At 40.2% G+C, this 15,953-nt stretch overlaps 1 protein-coding gene across 1 annotated transcript in view; it reads right to left on the bottom strand.

Annotated features, from left to right (window-relative positions):
- Positions 1–13,010: 13,010 nt before the first annotated feature.
- Positions 13,011–15,953, bottom strand: part of SMCHD1 (structural maintenance of chromosomes flexible hinge domain containing 1) — a gene marked incomplete at both ends in the record, with an annotated part of 93,715 nt that continues 90,772 nt past the window's right edge. The window contains 3 exons of the mRNA XM_082015372.1: positions 13,011–13,116; positions 14,127–14,244; positions 14,955–15,113. Coding sequence (XP_081871498.1) covers positions 13,011–13,116; positions 14,127–14,244; positions 14,955–15,113 — 383 coding nt within the window. The remainder of the gene's footprint in view (positions 13,117–14,126; positions 14,245–14,954; positions 15,114–15,953) is intronic.

The raw sequence follows: 15,953 nt of genomic DNA, 5'->3' as shown, positions 1-15,953 counted from the left end.
TGCCAGATGAAATTCCCCGTATTCCAGTAATAACAGCACCCACGCTAAGTGTTGTAGGCCAGCTGAGGTTGGGATGGAGGGGGAGGCAAAGGGAAGGAAGCAGACAAGAAGGGGTAGGGAGTTTTGGTCCTTTCTTTAACATTGTGTATCCCTTTCTGAAAGAAATTAAAAGCTTGCATTTGCCATTGCCATTTAAAAATGCATTGGCTATCCTTTCTCTCCTTTCAGATTTAATTGTGGAGATTCAGGACAATCTCTGCTGTGAGATGCTGCCTTACTTCATGTCAGTCTACACATTCAGCTTGAACAGTTTTCCAGTGTTACCAACAAGAGGCCACTTGAAGGCAAACATTCAAGTAATGATGTGTCACACCAGTTCATTCCTAAATTTGTCATTAATAAAGAAATAACATCACAGAGGCTGTAGCTGTAGACCTATTTTTATACTGCACTAGGGGAAAATAAATTGTCTGAAGCACATTAGGATGTTTCCTAACTGGACGTTAAGGAAGTCACTGCAAATTGTTACACTGCGATTTCACTGCAAATAGTATCCTGCAGAAGATTAGCACGAATTATGGGGACAGTTCTCTTTCACAGAAGAAGACATCTGTATCCAGAGCATATAAATGCCAAATGACTAGAAACATCAACTGTGTATAACTGAAGAAGTTTAGATTAGTTTTAGATAACTCACAAGAGCCACTTCACTGACTGTATCCTGTGACAGCCAAAACTTCACTGCCTCATGCACGAGTTGTCCTTTTTGCCCCGAAAGAATGGGAATGCTCCCAAGACCTTTACTCCTAGAGAGGTCTGATCAGTTCAACGGACTTTACAAGTTAAAACAGTGAAACCCTGATGGAGGAGGAAAGTCTTATCATTGTTAGATTATGGGACGTATTTTGTTACATCAGACTTCTCTTTTAAAAAAATGAGATGCAAAAATTAATCTCTGCAAGTACTGTGCTTCACGTGTCTTTACATTTTTTTTTAGTATTGCAGCATCTCATACATTTTGCTTTTTCATTCAAGCTCCAGTTCCTGGAATTCCAGCGTGATTTGAGCACTTCAGATTGTATTGCAAGAAAAAGTTAGTTCTGGCATTCCTTTGCAGAGAGTAATTTGAAAACCTGACTCAAAACCAACCTACAGACTCAGAAACAAAAAGGCAAATACAAAGAATTGTATACTTTTTAAATCTCCTGACTTTTAAGCCAGTCTCCTGATTTTTTTTTTTATTGCTAGAGCTTTGCAGTAACTTACTGTCTTTTTCCAACTGCTTCTGACTTTCAGCCGTCCTCTGGAGTTGCTGTTCTGGAGTTGGCAATGCAGATTATCTTAAAGCACTATTTGCTATGTGGCATATTAAAAGGCAACAAAGACTTTAACTAACTTCTGTACCCAATTATGGAATCAGAGTTCTTCACTCTTCCATCTTACGCTTCAGCCTTCCTTTACAATTAGTTTATTCCATTTTTCTGGTATGTAAGCTTTCTCTGGGACAGGTCATTTATCTGGGTTGAGTTAATGGTGTGAAACTTGTAGAATAGGTACTTACGGTGACTTATAGTAAAAGACAGTTTCCCTTCTTTTCCCTCAATTCCATCTGTGGTAACTGGATATTTACATTTCAGCTGCCCCCTAAATCTACAGACAGCACTTCATGCCTGACTCATTTCTTGGTGACTTGCAAAACTCTCTAAGACGGATAAGTGTTCAGGCTTCATAATTGCTTCCAGGCTTTAGTGATTCTAAGTGTGAAGAGCTCAGCTTAAAATTCAAGCCTAGATCCTTTGCATGGATATACTCTTTTGTTTTTAGGCAGTTCAAAAAAAAAAAAAAGGAAAAAAAAAGACAAAAGTCCACAGCCAAACATTGCAACATAGGTTGGACACACATCCAGGGGCGGAAACAAAACAACCCTTTTCTACAGACCGTCTCTAGGGTCTGGTCCTGTTTTGCAATTGGCAAAAAATGTTTATAAAAGATATCACACTGACAACAAAACCTCGCTGCTGTTAAGGACAAGGTTGGCTCGGGCCTTTTGAAGGCGAGGGGCCTCGGCAGCTTCCACGCGCTGCGCGAAGCCTGCGCGGCCCGTGAAAGCGAGCAAAAGCAGTAAGTACAAAGCTGCTCAGCGCGTGTGCAGTTGGTGCTGTAGCTGAGGTTGTCGGTAACGCACAATATTTCCATTTGTGGTTCTTAGATCTCTAGCAGACGGGTCTTGAGAAAAGTGGGAAGTTTCTGTGAAACTAGGCAAAATACCAACAAAAAAAGTTTTTATTTGCTTTTCCTACCGGACAGTGCATTTAATTGTACAATACAGGGAATCGATTTGTACAGAGTACGTCCCGGCTGGGAGACCCTGGGAGCCATTTCAGATGGGAAGCCTGGATTCTGGCCCCCCGTGCCTGCGCTTTAGGGTGCGGCTCTATCTGGTGTGGCTGCATGGACCTGCTGCTGCTGAAAATACAGACTTTTGGAACATTCAAAATTGTACACATGTAAATGAATAATGGCTTCTACCCCTTGACAAGACATTTATCCAGTGTAGTAGAGGACTATACTGTTGAAAAAGACCAGACCAATCTGCAACTACTCTCTAGCAATTATTAGAACCTTGGTTCTTTTTCTGGTATTTTAAGCAAAGAAAAAGGGAGAAAGCATTTGGTTTTCAAACCTGAACTTTGAGTGCAGGTTACAAAATGACAGCCAGATTTTGCAGCTGTAACAGTCAGTGATGAGCAGGTCCAGTCTACTTGTCATCACCATCATGTACACAAATGGGTACCGTATTGTGTTCTGAGGGTGGAAATCCAATGTCTTGATTTTCAGTGGTACAGAATAACCAGCAGCTCCCACAGAAGTCATCACTGCCTACAGGAATTAATCCTATTTAATCATCTTTAATTTCCGTCCTGGAGGAATTTATAGCAGCAGACAACCTGAAGTTTAGGGAAGAAAAAAATTAATTGTCTCAAGTGACATCCAGCACATCAACTTCAAAGTCTTTTGAACCTCTTGGCAGAGATAATCTGATAGTTCTTTTTTCCATCCTAAAGATTCTGGTTTTCCTTTTTTCTGTTGAGAGGAAATTTACATTTACCACTCACAATTTTTTCTCAATCTTTACTAAATATATATAAACAGAGGATTAGAAAACAGTTCTTTTTTAAAAGGGAAGCTGACAGAGGAAATAATGCAGATGAAAGCTCTAGATGTTGTAGATTCTGAGATGACATTATTTATTTTTCACCCAAGTGAATTTTAACAGGATTTGACTACTTCTGTATCTCCTTCTGTGTGTAGTTGCTGTGTCAAAGTATTCCAAGAGCAATAATGGACATTGCCTAAAACCTGAGGAATGTTCTCACAAATTTCCTTCTTTCCCAGGAATCAGGAACACTGCTGGAAGGAGTGAAGGGAGATATATGGTCAGTGTGCATGCAAAATATGGAAAATAGGTTCCAAAGACAAAGCAGATTTAAAAGCCATAGCTGTGATGTTGAAATTCAGAAACATCCTGAAAGCTGAGAACAGAGAATGAGGTAACAATTAATAACCTTGCCGATTTCCAAAGTTCTAACTGTATTGCAAATGTTTTGCAAAATTGCATTTTAATGCAGAACACTGAACTGCTTTCTGCTTTGCCAACTCAGGAAAAAAAGCCCAGATTTCTTTCCAGTTCTTACCCCCCAGGAAGATGGCATATTTTTCATTATTATTTTTCACAAGCAATCTCTGCACATGGAGGAGTTTTTCAACAAAGGAAAGGCTCACATTTCAAGTACTGCTGTGGAAAATGTTCCATATCATCAGGTCCTTGACACACTACATAGATGTGTCAGCATGTCTTTATAAGGATCTGGAACAGTCAGTCTTGGCAACAGAGCTAACCAGCAAACTCTTTGACCCCAAATTCCTCTATTTTGATAATGTTATCAAGCATTTGACACAGGGTCACTGTTACTGTCTTACATACAGGACACTTTCAGACGAGAAACTGGGTAACGCTTATTCAAGAGAAATCCAATGTGAAGTGATAACCTGGAGTCCAAAACAAATATGTTGCAAATGTCCTTTGTTTTATGGCTATGCTAGTTTTCTTATCTTCTGAGTGCAAGAGGATCTAAAATATGAAACAATTCTGACAGATCACCTGAAAACATGGTTCTGCTGTTGAGAATATCCATCCGGAAAAGCAAAAAGAACATAGAATAATAAAAATATACCATTTGATTCAACATCATGAAGCATGAATGAGGTTTGAATTTCCTTAGTAGCATCCCAAGTGTAGAAGTTGGACTATAAAGAAATCTGAACAAACCATGTTAATTCTGGATAATTCTATTTGCCAAAATTATAACAAAAGCATCCACATTCTGCTCTTTCTCCAAGCCCGGCAAAGACCCCTCCAGACCCCCCAAGAATGCAAAAGAGTTCAAAAGTTCACTTGTTATTTGCATTTCAACACATTTGGTTAAAATAATGTTTCCAATCTTTCTTTACACCAGAAGTCATATATATTACCATTCTAAGGTAAGAGAAAGTAGAGTACGTCAGAAAAAAACCCCTTAACATTAATACATTTTAAATGTATTTACGGGATTTAAGAATCGCTGTATCAACTTACTCTTCTCCAGAATACCTGACATTTTGTAGGTAAAGTGCATCTGCATATATCCATGGTTATTCCTCTTTCACCAGGCCCACTTAATTTTCTAGAAAATACTGCTTACCCTTCTGAAATATTAACATAAAAACTGACTCAGACTTGCATAGCCTCGAACACATGTTCCCATGCTGTCATTCAGTGGGTGGCTGAGTAACTGGGGATTAGATGGCTCTGGGAGCCACAAAAAAACCCACAAGGAAGATACAAAATCTAGAAAATTCAGAGTATTTTATTTCCCATAAGAAAACTGGCTTATTGTACCACCAGACCTTGTTTAAAATTAATTCTGTTTCCATGACCTTTCAGCAACCCTGGGGAATTATGTGATCACAACTGTGAGGAGAAGTGGCCCTTAAAAAGTCTTTTGGGACAGGGTATTTGGCATAAGTGGCAAATCCCCTGCATAGAGTTTTTGCAATGTACAGTCACTAGAATCCTGAATCCACGCCTACCTGTCAGTGTAGAAGCAGAAATAGGCTTTAGAAGTCTCGCTGGTGAGGCCATCCATAAATCTGCTGCAGTAGCTCTCTCTCATGTTGATAGATGTGTCCATGTCCCAGTTCAGCTTTCACGTTACTTCTTGCATACTTACCTGGGATTTTATTTTCAGGAACTCCAGCAGTTTCTGGTTTTCTGCTTGTCTTCTCTGTGCCGTCAGCGTCTAATTGTAGGGAACTCCTACCACAGAGCTGAGTTTCTTGGGGGCTTTTGAAGTCATCTGCTAGTAGCCTCCATGGCTGGTTCATCTCTAAGCCCGAGCCACTTCAGTCTTGGAAATGTCCAACAACAAACAGAGGTTTGTTAAACTGTCAGGTCTCCTTTTGGGAGATGTGAAACTTCAGACCCAAATTTTCAAAGCCAGTGATGTCTGATTCCTTATGCCTTCTCCATCACTTCCACACTTCCCCCTTCCCTGCCACACACTCCTCCATTCATTCTCTGAGGGCTCTCGCTTATATTTGAACTGTCTTGGCACATGTGGGCGGCAAAGGCAAAGTTCGGTAAAGGTGCGAGACTTGTACCAGCGTCAGAAGCTAACTCTCAGTAACAGTTAAGAGGAAGAAGTACGGACCCTCTTGGCTCTGTGCAGCGTGAGAAGTACAGCCCTCCACCAGCACTCCTGCTGGCCTGCCCGCGTGTGCCGAGTACGGAGGAGGACAAGAATGGTCAAAGCTCGTACAGGTTGGATGCTCTGATGCTGACTCCCAGATGGGCTCAATTCTGCAGGTAGATAAAATCTCCATCCAAGGTCCAGCTGGATAAGTCAGTCTTGGCCTGACCACCCACTTTCAGTGGGACTTTTTTCCTTTCAAGCTGTGCATGACAATAAAGTGCCTTTGGCATCTGAAGGCTCTCCACTCAGAATGTAATTACAAACTTCAAAACAGTGGTTAAAATGCCAGTGAAGGACATGATTACTTGCAAGCTTGCACATGTCTGTCCCACCACACACTGCAACAGCAACACACCACAACTCAGTAATTGATCTAACCCATCCCCATTTTTACCACGCTGCTGCAGCAATTTGGCTCAACCAGCCTTGTTGTATACCTTCAGCTCCGTTCAGGCGTAGATGACGGAAGATAAACTTGCTATACTGAAGGCAGCTTTCTGTAGCCTATTTATCTGCCAGAATTACCATTTGCCACAGAAGGAGGCTTAATTTCAGCACCTGAGGCTTCTCGCATGCGTACCAGTCTTCAGCGTGCTTCCACTTCAGCAGCTCTGCTTTGATTTCCCGTCACTGAGTTAGCTCTGGTATGCATTACTAAAACTACTCTCATGACTGCTTCTGCCAGAAGTCCCTAGCATTAAGAGGATTTCTAACCATCCCTTCTCGCTTTTCACAGGACATCCTCTGTCCTAGAATTGCCCCAGGACTCTGCTGAAGAAAAGCAGCTCTTGAGCAACTTGTAGAATGGGCTTCTCCATTGTTTCAGAAGAATTCTTTTCTGCATTCCTCAGGCTGTCATGAATCTTCCTCTTGCACAACCAGCTCTTCTAGCTTGAGCAGGGCTGGACCTGCGATCTGTATCTTCCAGCACAGCAGTCGTTAATTTGGGTCAATATTATACCTGCACACACGCCCACGTACATGCTGAAAGATCCTTACAGTTAAAAAGACAGGTTCTTGAAAGTAAGACAAAGCGGGAGCATGCCAGTCCACCCTGCTGGTTTCTTATGAGGCAGTCTTTAATTAAGTACTAACTTTATGATACTGCCATTTAATTTCTCTACTATATTTTGGATCTAGTTGTAACAACATGCTAAAAGCAGGAGCTGTACATAATATGAAATACTTGTTTTCACTAGCTGTTTACTGCAGAAAGTTAACTTTCAGGTTTTTGGGATCATTGCCATTAAACAAAGTAGCAACAACTTTTAATTCAATAGCCCAATTTTTTATTCAGTAAATTTTAACCTACCATGTTTTAGTGAAAAATGACGAATGAGAACTTCCTGCAGTTAAATGGTTCACCATTCTTCCAAACGTGTGAGTGCATTGCAGGAAAATAAAGTAGAAAGTAGGCTTGAATGCAACAATTTGTGTATTTTTTGCATGATATGGTTTAGCTGATTTGCCAAAGCTATAGGATGAGAGATAAAGAGGGATTGGATAATAGGAAATGAGTGCCCACTAAAAGTCCTTCAAGCAATTAGACTGTAACATTCCTTTGTTAAAAAAGTGAATATTATATACTTTAGGTAAAAATTCTTAGACTATGTTATTAGATGAAAAAAAAAATTTACATAATTTGTTCTTATGTAAGACTGTGAAACAAATAGTTCTGGTGGTATAAAATATTTTCAATTTTGGCAAATTGAAGGAAGGTCTATTCTTTGTGGCCTCTTTCTGTTGCAAACTACATGTGTTTGTGTGCATACAAACAGGGCCTAAATATTGTAGTCATAAACAGCTAGCTGCTAGCATACTATAAAATAATTACCCACAAAGTAATGAGTGGGGTTTTCTTTATAGCCCTCATAATACTCAGTCCTGTAAAAACTAGTGAGAGTTGTAAGAAACCATGAACATGTATTAAACATAGAATAAAACTGGGGGATTAATATATTTGCAAATTGAAGGTGCTTGTTGTTTGCCTCTAATATGGGAACATTTTCCTTAGTTTTACATATAGGTTGGTTTAAAATAAAATTGCATTCAATTAGTTTACGTGCACATGTTTTTTATGTCAGTTTTGTTTGCTAAAGCTGAGACTGCTCTGTTCCTTGGAACCATTTGGTTGCAGAGGAGGCGTGCAACACGGGCAGAGACAGAGTATCTGTGCAGCTAAGTACACCTCGTCGACACAGTAGCTCTGTTGGAATTTTATGCATTTCCATAGTCACAGTAGGTGTGGAAGAACCTGTTTATGGAAATACAGAAGAGTAATTATATGCATGCATATACATATATATCTTTGCGTGTGTATGCACATACACATGTCTATACTTTTTATGAAACAGAAATGATCCCTGTTGCTGAAGCCTGGGGAGATGATGTGGTGTGGCAGGAATGTCAAAATCACTGTTTACACTCTTTCCAGCAACAGGCAGAAAGGGAGGCTAATAGCTACTTTTTCCGGAAGATGGTTACTGCTACCATCAGTAAAACGTGTTTTAATTCCTAGAGGGTGAGCAAACAGACTTTTCAAAAAGAAAATACTAAAACTAATTTGGACTTCTCCTATGCTCGACTGCGTCCTGGCAGGTGAAAAGGAATTGACTGCACATCTGTTCTGTGATGGTTGTCTCAGTGGAAATGATTGTATTTGCTGTGTGCTAATGCAATGCAATCTTAACCGGCTTTGTCTCCTAAATATGAAAAGAACCTGGGAGCAGAATTTACTGGGAGAAAATGTTGATGCATGAAGACAGACAACATTTTAATGACAGTTCCTTACGAATGCTTTATCAAATGTCCACAAAATGACAGCAGCACAACCCCAGCCACATTCTATAATCGTAAGTCTTTGATTAAGAGACTCAAATCCACTGGCTGGGAATAGAGATGAAAAAAAGACCTTTAATAACAATACTGACTGCTTTGCTGCTATCGTGTGGAAAAAAAAAGAAAGTAAAAGAGAAATACACTTGAGGAGTCAAAAAATACAAACTGTGATAAAGGAGGATGAAAGTGTAAGTAGAAAATGACTGTTAGGATTAACAACAAAAAGAAAGAATGCAAAGTCTGAAGCAAACTGACTCCAGGAATAGTATAATATTTGCCTGAACAATCAATAATAATTTTTAATGAATCTTCAAAGATCTAAGCAACATCAAGCAAAATGGAATTCTTTGATTGAATCATAGAATCACAGAATAGTTCGGGTTGGAAGGGACTCTTAAAGGTCATCTAGTCCAACCCCCCTGCAGTGAGCAGGGACATCTTCAACTAGATCATGTTGCTCAGAGTCCCGTCCAACCTGGTCTTGAATGTTGCCAGGGATGGGGCATCTACCACCTCTCAGGGCAACCTGTGCCAGTGTTTGACCTCCCTCATTGTGAAAAATTTCTTCCTTCTATAGAGTCGAAATCTACCCTCTTTCAGTTTAAAACCATTACCCCTTGTCCTGTTGCGACAGGCCCTGCTAAAAAGTCTGTCCCCATTTTTCTTACAAGCCCCCTTTAAGTACTGAAAGGCTGCAACAAGGTGTCCCCTGGAGCCTTCCCTTCTCCAGGCTGAACAACCCCAACTCTCTCAGCCTGTCCTCACAGGAGAGGGGTTCCAACCCTCTGGTCATTTTTGTGGCCCTCCTCTGGACCCGCTCCAACAGGTCCATGTCTTTCCTGTGCTGAGGGCTCCAGAACTCGATGCAGGACTCCAGGTGGGGTCTCATCAGAGCGGAGTAGAGGGGCAGAATCCCCTCCCTCGACCTGCTGGCCATGGTGCTTTTGATGCAGCCCAAGATATGACTGGCCTTCTGGGCTGTGAGTGCACATTGCCAGCCCGTGTCCAGCTTTTCAACCACCAGTACCCCCAAGTCCTTCTCAGCAGGGCTGCTCTCGATCCCTTCATCCCCCAGCCTGTGTTAGTACTTGGGGTTGCCCCGACCCAGGTGCAGGACCCTGCACTTGGCCTTGTTGAACCTCATGATGTTCACATGAGCCCATTCCTCCAGCTTGTCCAGGTCCCTCTGGATGGCATCCTGTACCTCAGGCGTGTCAACAGCACCCCTCAGCTTGGTGTCATCTGCAAACTTGCTGAGGGTGCACTCAATCCCACTGTCTATGTCAGTGACGAAGATATTAAAGAGTACTGGTCCCAGTACGGACCTCTGAGGGACACCACTTGTCACTGATCTCCATCTGGACATTGAGCGGTTGACCACTACCCTCTGGATGTGACCATCCAACCAATCCATCATCCACCCAATAAATCCCTATCTTTCTAATTTAGAGAGGCCCTGGAGGAGGCAGAAGGATGTCATAGATGAGATACATGTGGCTAGAGAAGCACTGGAGAAGACAGTGATACTGGGATGGTGGAGTTGTGGAGTCAGGGCCATGGTACTGACAGTGGGGCTGTAACACCGTGACAGCCATAGGCCCCTGCGCACTAGTGCCCGCTGCAGATCTGTCCCACGCTGGGACGGCAGTGCCACGCAAGCGTCTCCGGGAGCCTCTGCTGGAAAAAAAGGTGGAAGGCGAGGTCCTGTCACCCTGGGCTGGGAGAGGTGCCAGCAGCCCAGCGGGAGCCAAGGGGACTCCCAGCCAGCCCCGCTCTGTGGCTGGTGCCACTGGCTGCACCCGACGTGCCTGCAGCCCACCCCTCCATCCCATCACCACCCAGCCCCACTGAGCGGCTGCGCCGGCTCCCTGCGGCGGGGCGGCAGGCGGCGGCTCTTCCCCGCCCCGAGCTGCTTCCAGCCTCCATCAGAGACCAGCTCTGTGTTGCCATGAGCTGGCCCAGGCCTCGGCCAGAACCATGTCCTCTCACTCCTCCTGCACTGCTCTCCATCAGACCCTCAAGAAATCAGCGAGCACACCCCGCCACCCCCCCCCCCCGCTAATTTTTAGCCCCGTTTGCTCTCTTACAGACTAAAGAATGGGTAAAGAAAAAAACCCGACACTTACCTTCTGAGCCCGAGTGTTTTGTCAGGCCCAAATCAGTGGCTCTACACACCTATGCAAAGCAGTAACTTGCACTGTAATAACCTGCAATCACTCTGCTGAAAAATCCTGAAAATTCCCTGGTGAACTTTCCTGCAATCTCGCATAGCTATTGCACAGCTCTGGAAACCATCCTTCGCTTCCTGCTGGCTTCTGCCAGGAAGGAGGTACATCGCATGATGCTGGCAGTGCCTATGCTGGCCACTGAAGGCAAGAGATTAATTTCAAAAGGTAACATTTCTCCTAGAAATAGGTATTTAATCAAATAGGTTATCAATAGGTTGGAGGCTAGGCAGGTGTCAGAATTAAAATGAAAGCATTTAGAAGAGGTAGCTACTGAGTGGCTTTGTGTGGTGGGACAGCTTCTTACTTGGCAAACCCTCCATCGCGGCCTGTCTGGTTCAAGTCTTGACGTATAAATTTAGAAAACCAGGAAAAAGGGCTGAGGCAAGGCTAGCATAGTCTTTGGCTGATGTTATGTTATACTTGAGTATATTTATTTTCTTTAAGAATAGGACAAATTGATGTCTAACATAATTTAGACTACCGTTAAGACACAAGGTTTTGGAGAACCTTCCACCACAGAACACATCGCATCCTTAATTTGGAGAAATTTAGTTTTATTAGAAATATCAGAGAGGTGCACCAGTGACCAGCACTGTGAAACTTACAGCAGGATGTCATGACTTTTTAAGTTTAAAGTCCCTTTTCAGAAAGCTGTATATAAAATGCTTGTTGCTGAGTGAGCATAAGTAAATCGGTAGATCTGATAACACCTTTCACTCCAAAGCAGAAATTCTTTGAGGCTGCTGTGAACCAACACATCCACATGCTTGAACAACTTCTCTGGCTATGTTCTTTATTTACATAGCTTCAAATAATTGTTTTCTGCTGTCTCAAGTTTAGCTTTCTACTCTTGCCCTATCTTTTCCATCCAATCCAGTCTATTTCCAGCTGCTCCCTCTGAGCCTGGCTGAAATGGTATCTTTAATCATGCCTGGTCCTTTTCTGCTAAAATCCTCATGATGCAGATCACTAGAGGTGACCTTGGACACTTTTTTTTTTGGTCTCATTTACCTGTTGACTACTTTCTCTAGCATTTTAAGACTCCGCTTCTTAAACCATGGAAAACTTTACATTTTCTTTAGGTTTTTATGAAAGCAAACAGAGTAATTTTTTTTTTTTTTTTTGAAAGCTGGAGACAGCCTTATAAAGTAAAATTCTGTCCAGGTATCTACTGTTTCCCAACATGATTATTTTACCTCCAGCTTAAGTCTCCATTTCCAAGTCTTAAAATGTATACACCCCGTTGTATGTAAAGCTGTAAAGATTTTTCTTTTTCCTTTGTGACATCACAGTTTCCTACTCAAATCTTTCCGTCATAGTTACATTTGTGGTATCAAGGACCAATTTAAGGACAAATTTTTGATCTGCTTAAGCAGTAAGGTTCTTTTATGAGGGTTGTAATACAGATGTTGAAAAGTGGTTAGCATTGGTACTATATTAGATCTCATTTGCATGAAGTGTCTCTCTTCACCACTCAATCCATAAAAAAGCCTCATAGTAAACCTCTTACACTTCTCATACTCAAAAGTTACTACTTTTTTTTTTTCCATTGGCACTGGCTGAAGGAGATATGAATTCCCATGTCAACACCTCTGGACTTAGCCTTAGATACTGGCTTGTTGTTAACTGTCTGCAGACTCTACAAACAGCTGTGGTTAGATCTCAGTATATCGCTGCTCAAACCCTTCCTTTTAAATTGATACTACCTTGACACCTCATCCATCAAAAAAGAGCAGTCCAGAAAGTTCTCTTCCCCAAGACAGCCAGGGATGCTTTTTAAATGAAAATAATTTCATGGCGCAATCTGTTGACTTAACTATTGCAATCAATTATATTGGCAGTGCTTTGTATTGAAGCAGTTTTATTGAAAAGATTGATTTTTTTTTTATAAATAAAAAAGGATATATTTTAAACTTTTCTTCACACATGAACATAAAAACTCTGAAAGCTTTTAGACATGAAAATTACCTATAGAAAAATTAGGCTATCAATGTTAAATACTTAAATTTTTGTTAGTACGAACTGAAATACATTTATATCTTCTATCAGTATAAAAATCTTCATAATAATGGGGAATACAACATGAATATTTCTTTTAACTGAACGTATTCACATATTCAACACATAGCTATTTCCAGCAAGTCTCATCAGTTTATGCCTTTCTCTTTCGTGGAGTTCCATTAAGTTCTGAAGGGGATATCTGCAGTGGTTGCTGTTGCTGCTGCTTCTTTGTGGGAGAGGAGATCCATTCTTCTGTGCTAAACAAAAACATAGCACAGTAGCTTATAAACCCAGCCCTTTCTTTCTATATATATATTTCATATATGTCTTTATTTATATCTATATACACATTTGATACGATTGATGCAAAAGCACAGAGCTCCCACTAGCATAAATATTATAAACCCCGTATTTGTGCACAGCTTCTGATTCTTGCAATTACCTTGTTAAAATCAGGAATAGCATCAGGCTAATATTAAATAGTTCACAACTTAAGTTGTCTACATGTGGGTAAAAAAATTAAAATAATAATATAAATAATAGAGCCATAGTAATATAGTGAAAACTCATTCTGAGATTTATAGAACATAACTGAGTAAGATTTAAACAATCTCAAAAATATGGCCATAGTTCAGCAAAGACAATGATGCAGCCATGACGAGAGACATGAGAAACAGCAAGTCAGTTCCATGTCATTTTAAAGATACAGACTTACAGATTCGCCTGGGGTTTTTTTGGTGTGTGTACAAATATTCATTACCCACAGAGGCAATATAGAAGTAGATACACAGGTAAAGAGGTAACTGTGTTAAATACTTTACCACCAGCTCACCTCAGACAGTTACTTAGAAAAAGTTATGTAAGAATATAAGAAAGAAAGAATAAGACTCTTTCTCTGTTCATCTGCCCATTATTTGACACTGAACCTAAAAAGTTTACAGACCAAGCCATCTCAAATTTTTGGGCTGTAACAGAGTTGAATATATCAGAAATATGGGGAATGTGAATGCACAAAGACGCCAATCAATCAGTTCATAAAGACAAAGAGAATTAGCAAGCAAATCTTTGTATCAAGCTTAAATAACAGCAGAAAATTTAAAGGAAATCAAAATTACCTTGAAAATGAGCCTTATGCAAACTGTACTCGTTGGCTATTGTATACAAATATGAATTAAAAAAAATCTCCAATGCAAAAAAGAAAACAAACCAGTTTTTGCTTTTAATTCACGATATGGGAAAGTAATAATTAGATGCAGAATAGACTTACCTATACAATTTTTTTACTGTTTCTCTTCGCATTCTTTTGGGGGGGATGGGGCTGTCGGACATATCTAACATCATAGGCTGAAGTAATGATTCAGTGACTTTATCTGACGGAGTCATACCTATGAAAAAGTTGCCAATATGAACAAATTAAAAAAAAGTATTAATACTATTGATTATAAATGGTCCTGTAACAGCAGTGTTAAACCTTTGAAGTAAGGCTTTAGACATGCCATAAGTTTCATAGTTACCTTATGTCTGAAACTGAGTTCAAAGATGACATTTGCTTTATTTATAGTTGTCACAGACTAAATGTTGTTTTTTTAAATATAACGTGAAATACCATAAAGTATTTGATATTAACATAAAAGCCATTTCTAACTAAGAAATACCATCCTTGCAGAATTAGGGGTGTTTCTTTTTGTAGTACAATGTTTTGATTGTGTTTCCTTAGCAAAAGCAATTCAGCTCTTTACTACGCAGTCATTTAAAAAGAGAATGTCAATGTTCTCTACCACTGGGCCAGCCAGACTAACAGTTATATAATCTCCTATTAGTGAGATCATAGTTTTATGTTCACAAGATGCTAACTGACCACATTTTTATTGTCTGAACACATTACAGGGCAGTGCTGGTCTAGGAAATATCCACAGCATCGTGCTACACACAGTTTTTCTGTTCTTTCCCTAAAATGAGACGTCTCTAAGCTCTTCATTAATTTTAACAATCTTCCTTCATAGTTTGACTTTTAGTTTGTAAGAGCATAATACATCTGGATGAACTTAACAGGTCTGCTCCTTTAGGTCACCAAAAATATAATACAATAACCTACCCAATTTTTGTTCTATTAGCTTGAGACTTTTCTCTTGTTCAGCAAGTTCCTGCTTTTTCTTTTGCATTTCTGGAGTGTTAAGTGACTGCAAATGTAAATCAAGGTCCTTATTCACATTGTCAAGTTTCACCACTGCTGCACGGTATTGCTGAAGAAGATCTAGTTGAAGAAAAAAATAATAAACCACAAAACAGTAAATAAGTGGTTGTTTCGAATTAGAAGGCTACCAAATACAACCCAGATGATGTATAAAATTCAGAGGAAAACATATCTTTCAAAAAGCACTACTTAAAATAACCCATCCAAACTTACAGTAGACCAGTGGCTGCTCTTAAAACACTGTAAAGACAGACTGATTTCTCTTTTCTTTTTGAGCCCATATCTTAGATCACAGTAAAGTACCAGCAAACTCTGAAAATGATGTGGCAAACAGGTATTTCTTTACACATCTTGTTGCTTGTGTGCTCTAAACTGAATGCTCTGCCATTAAGTGAGCTTGTAGAATGTTTTGCTTTTAGTGCTGCAAAGCTGAAGCTTGTATTACTAACTTGAATTCTAGTCCACCTTGTGGAACAAGAGAACATTTACTGAGTTTCACTTTGTCCTACCTATGGAAATTTAAACAAGGAGTCAGCAGCAGACCCAGGTAAACAAGGGCCTATTTTGCTGACAAACTTTGTTCCTCTTTTAACATGAAACGAAGAATTTTTCTTTGTGTAGGCATTGAATAAATATGTCAAGTAATAAAGAAAGGGTTCAAGCATGTTAGCCCAGGTTCATTCATTTTACTTTGTGGTGAATATCAGGTAGTTTGCACAAAGCTTAATTGAACACTAAATTACCTTACACTTGCCACAGGGTGAAAGTGCTCACATAGATAGTTACTACAGTCTGACAAAAGGCACTGTAAATTCTTAGTATGGTTTATTTTAGAAGTACCTTGTTGGTGTGATCACAGTTTAAGTAATTACTTTCCTTTTATGCTACAAGCATAGACAA

Source organism: Phaethon aethereus (genome assembly GCF_964289735.1).
Source record: "Phaethon aethereus genome assembly, chromosome: 2".
NCBI classification, from domain to species: Eukaryota; Metazoa; Chordata; class Aves; order Phaethontiformes; family Phaethontidae; genus Phaethon; species Phaethon aethereus.
This window is presented reverse-complemented; position numbering and strand designations above follow the sequence as displayed.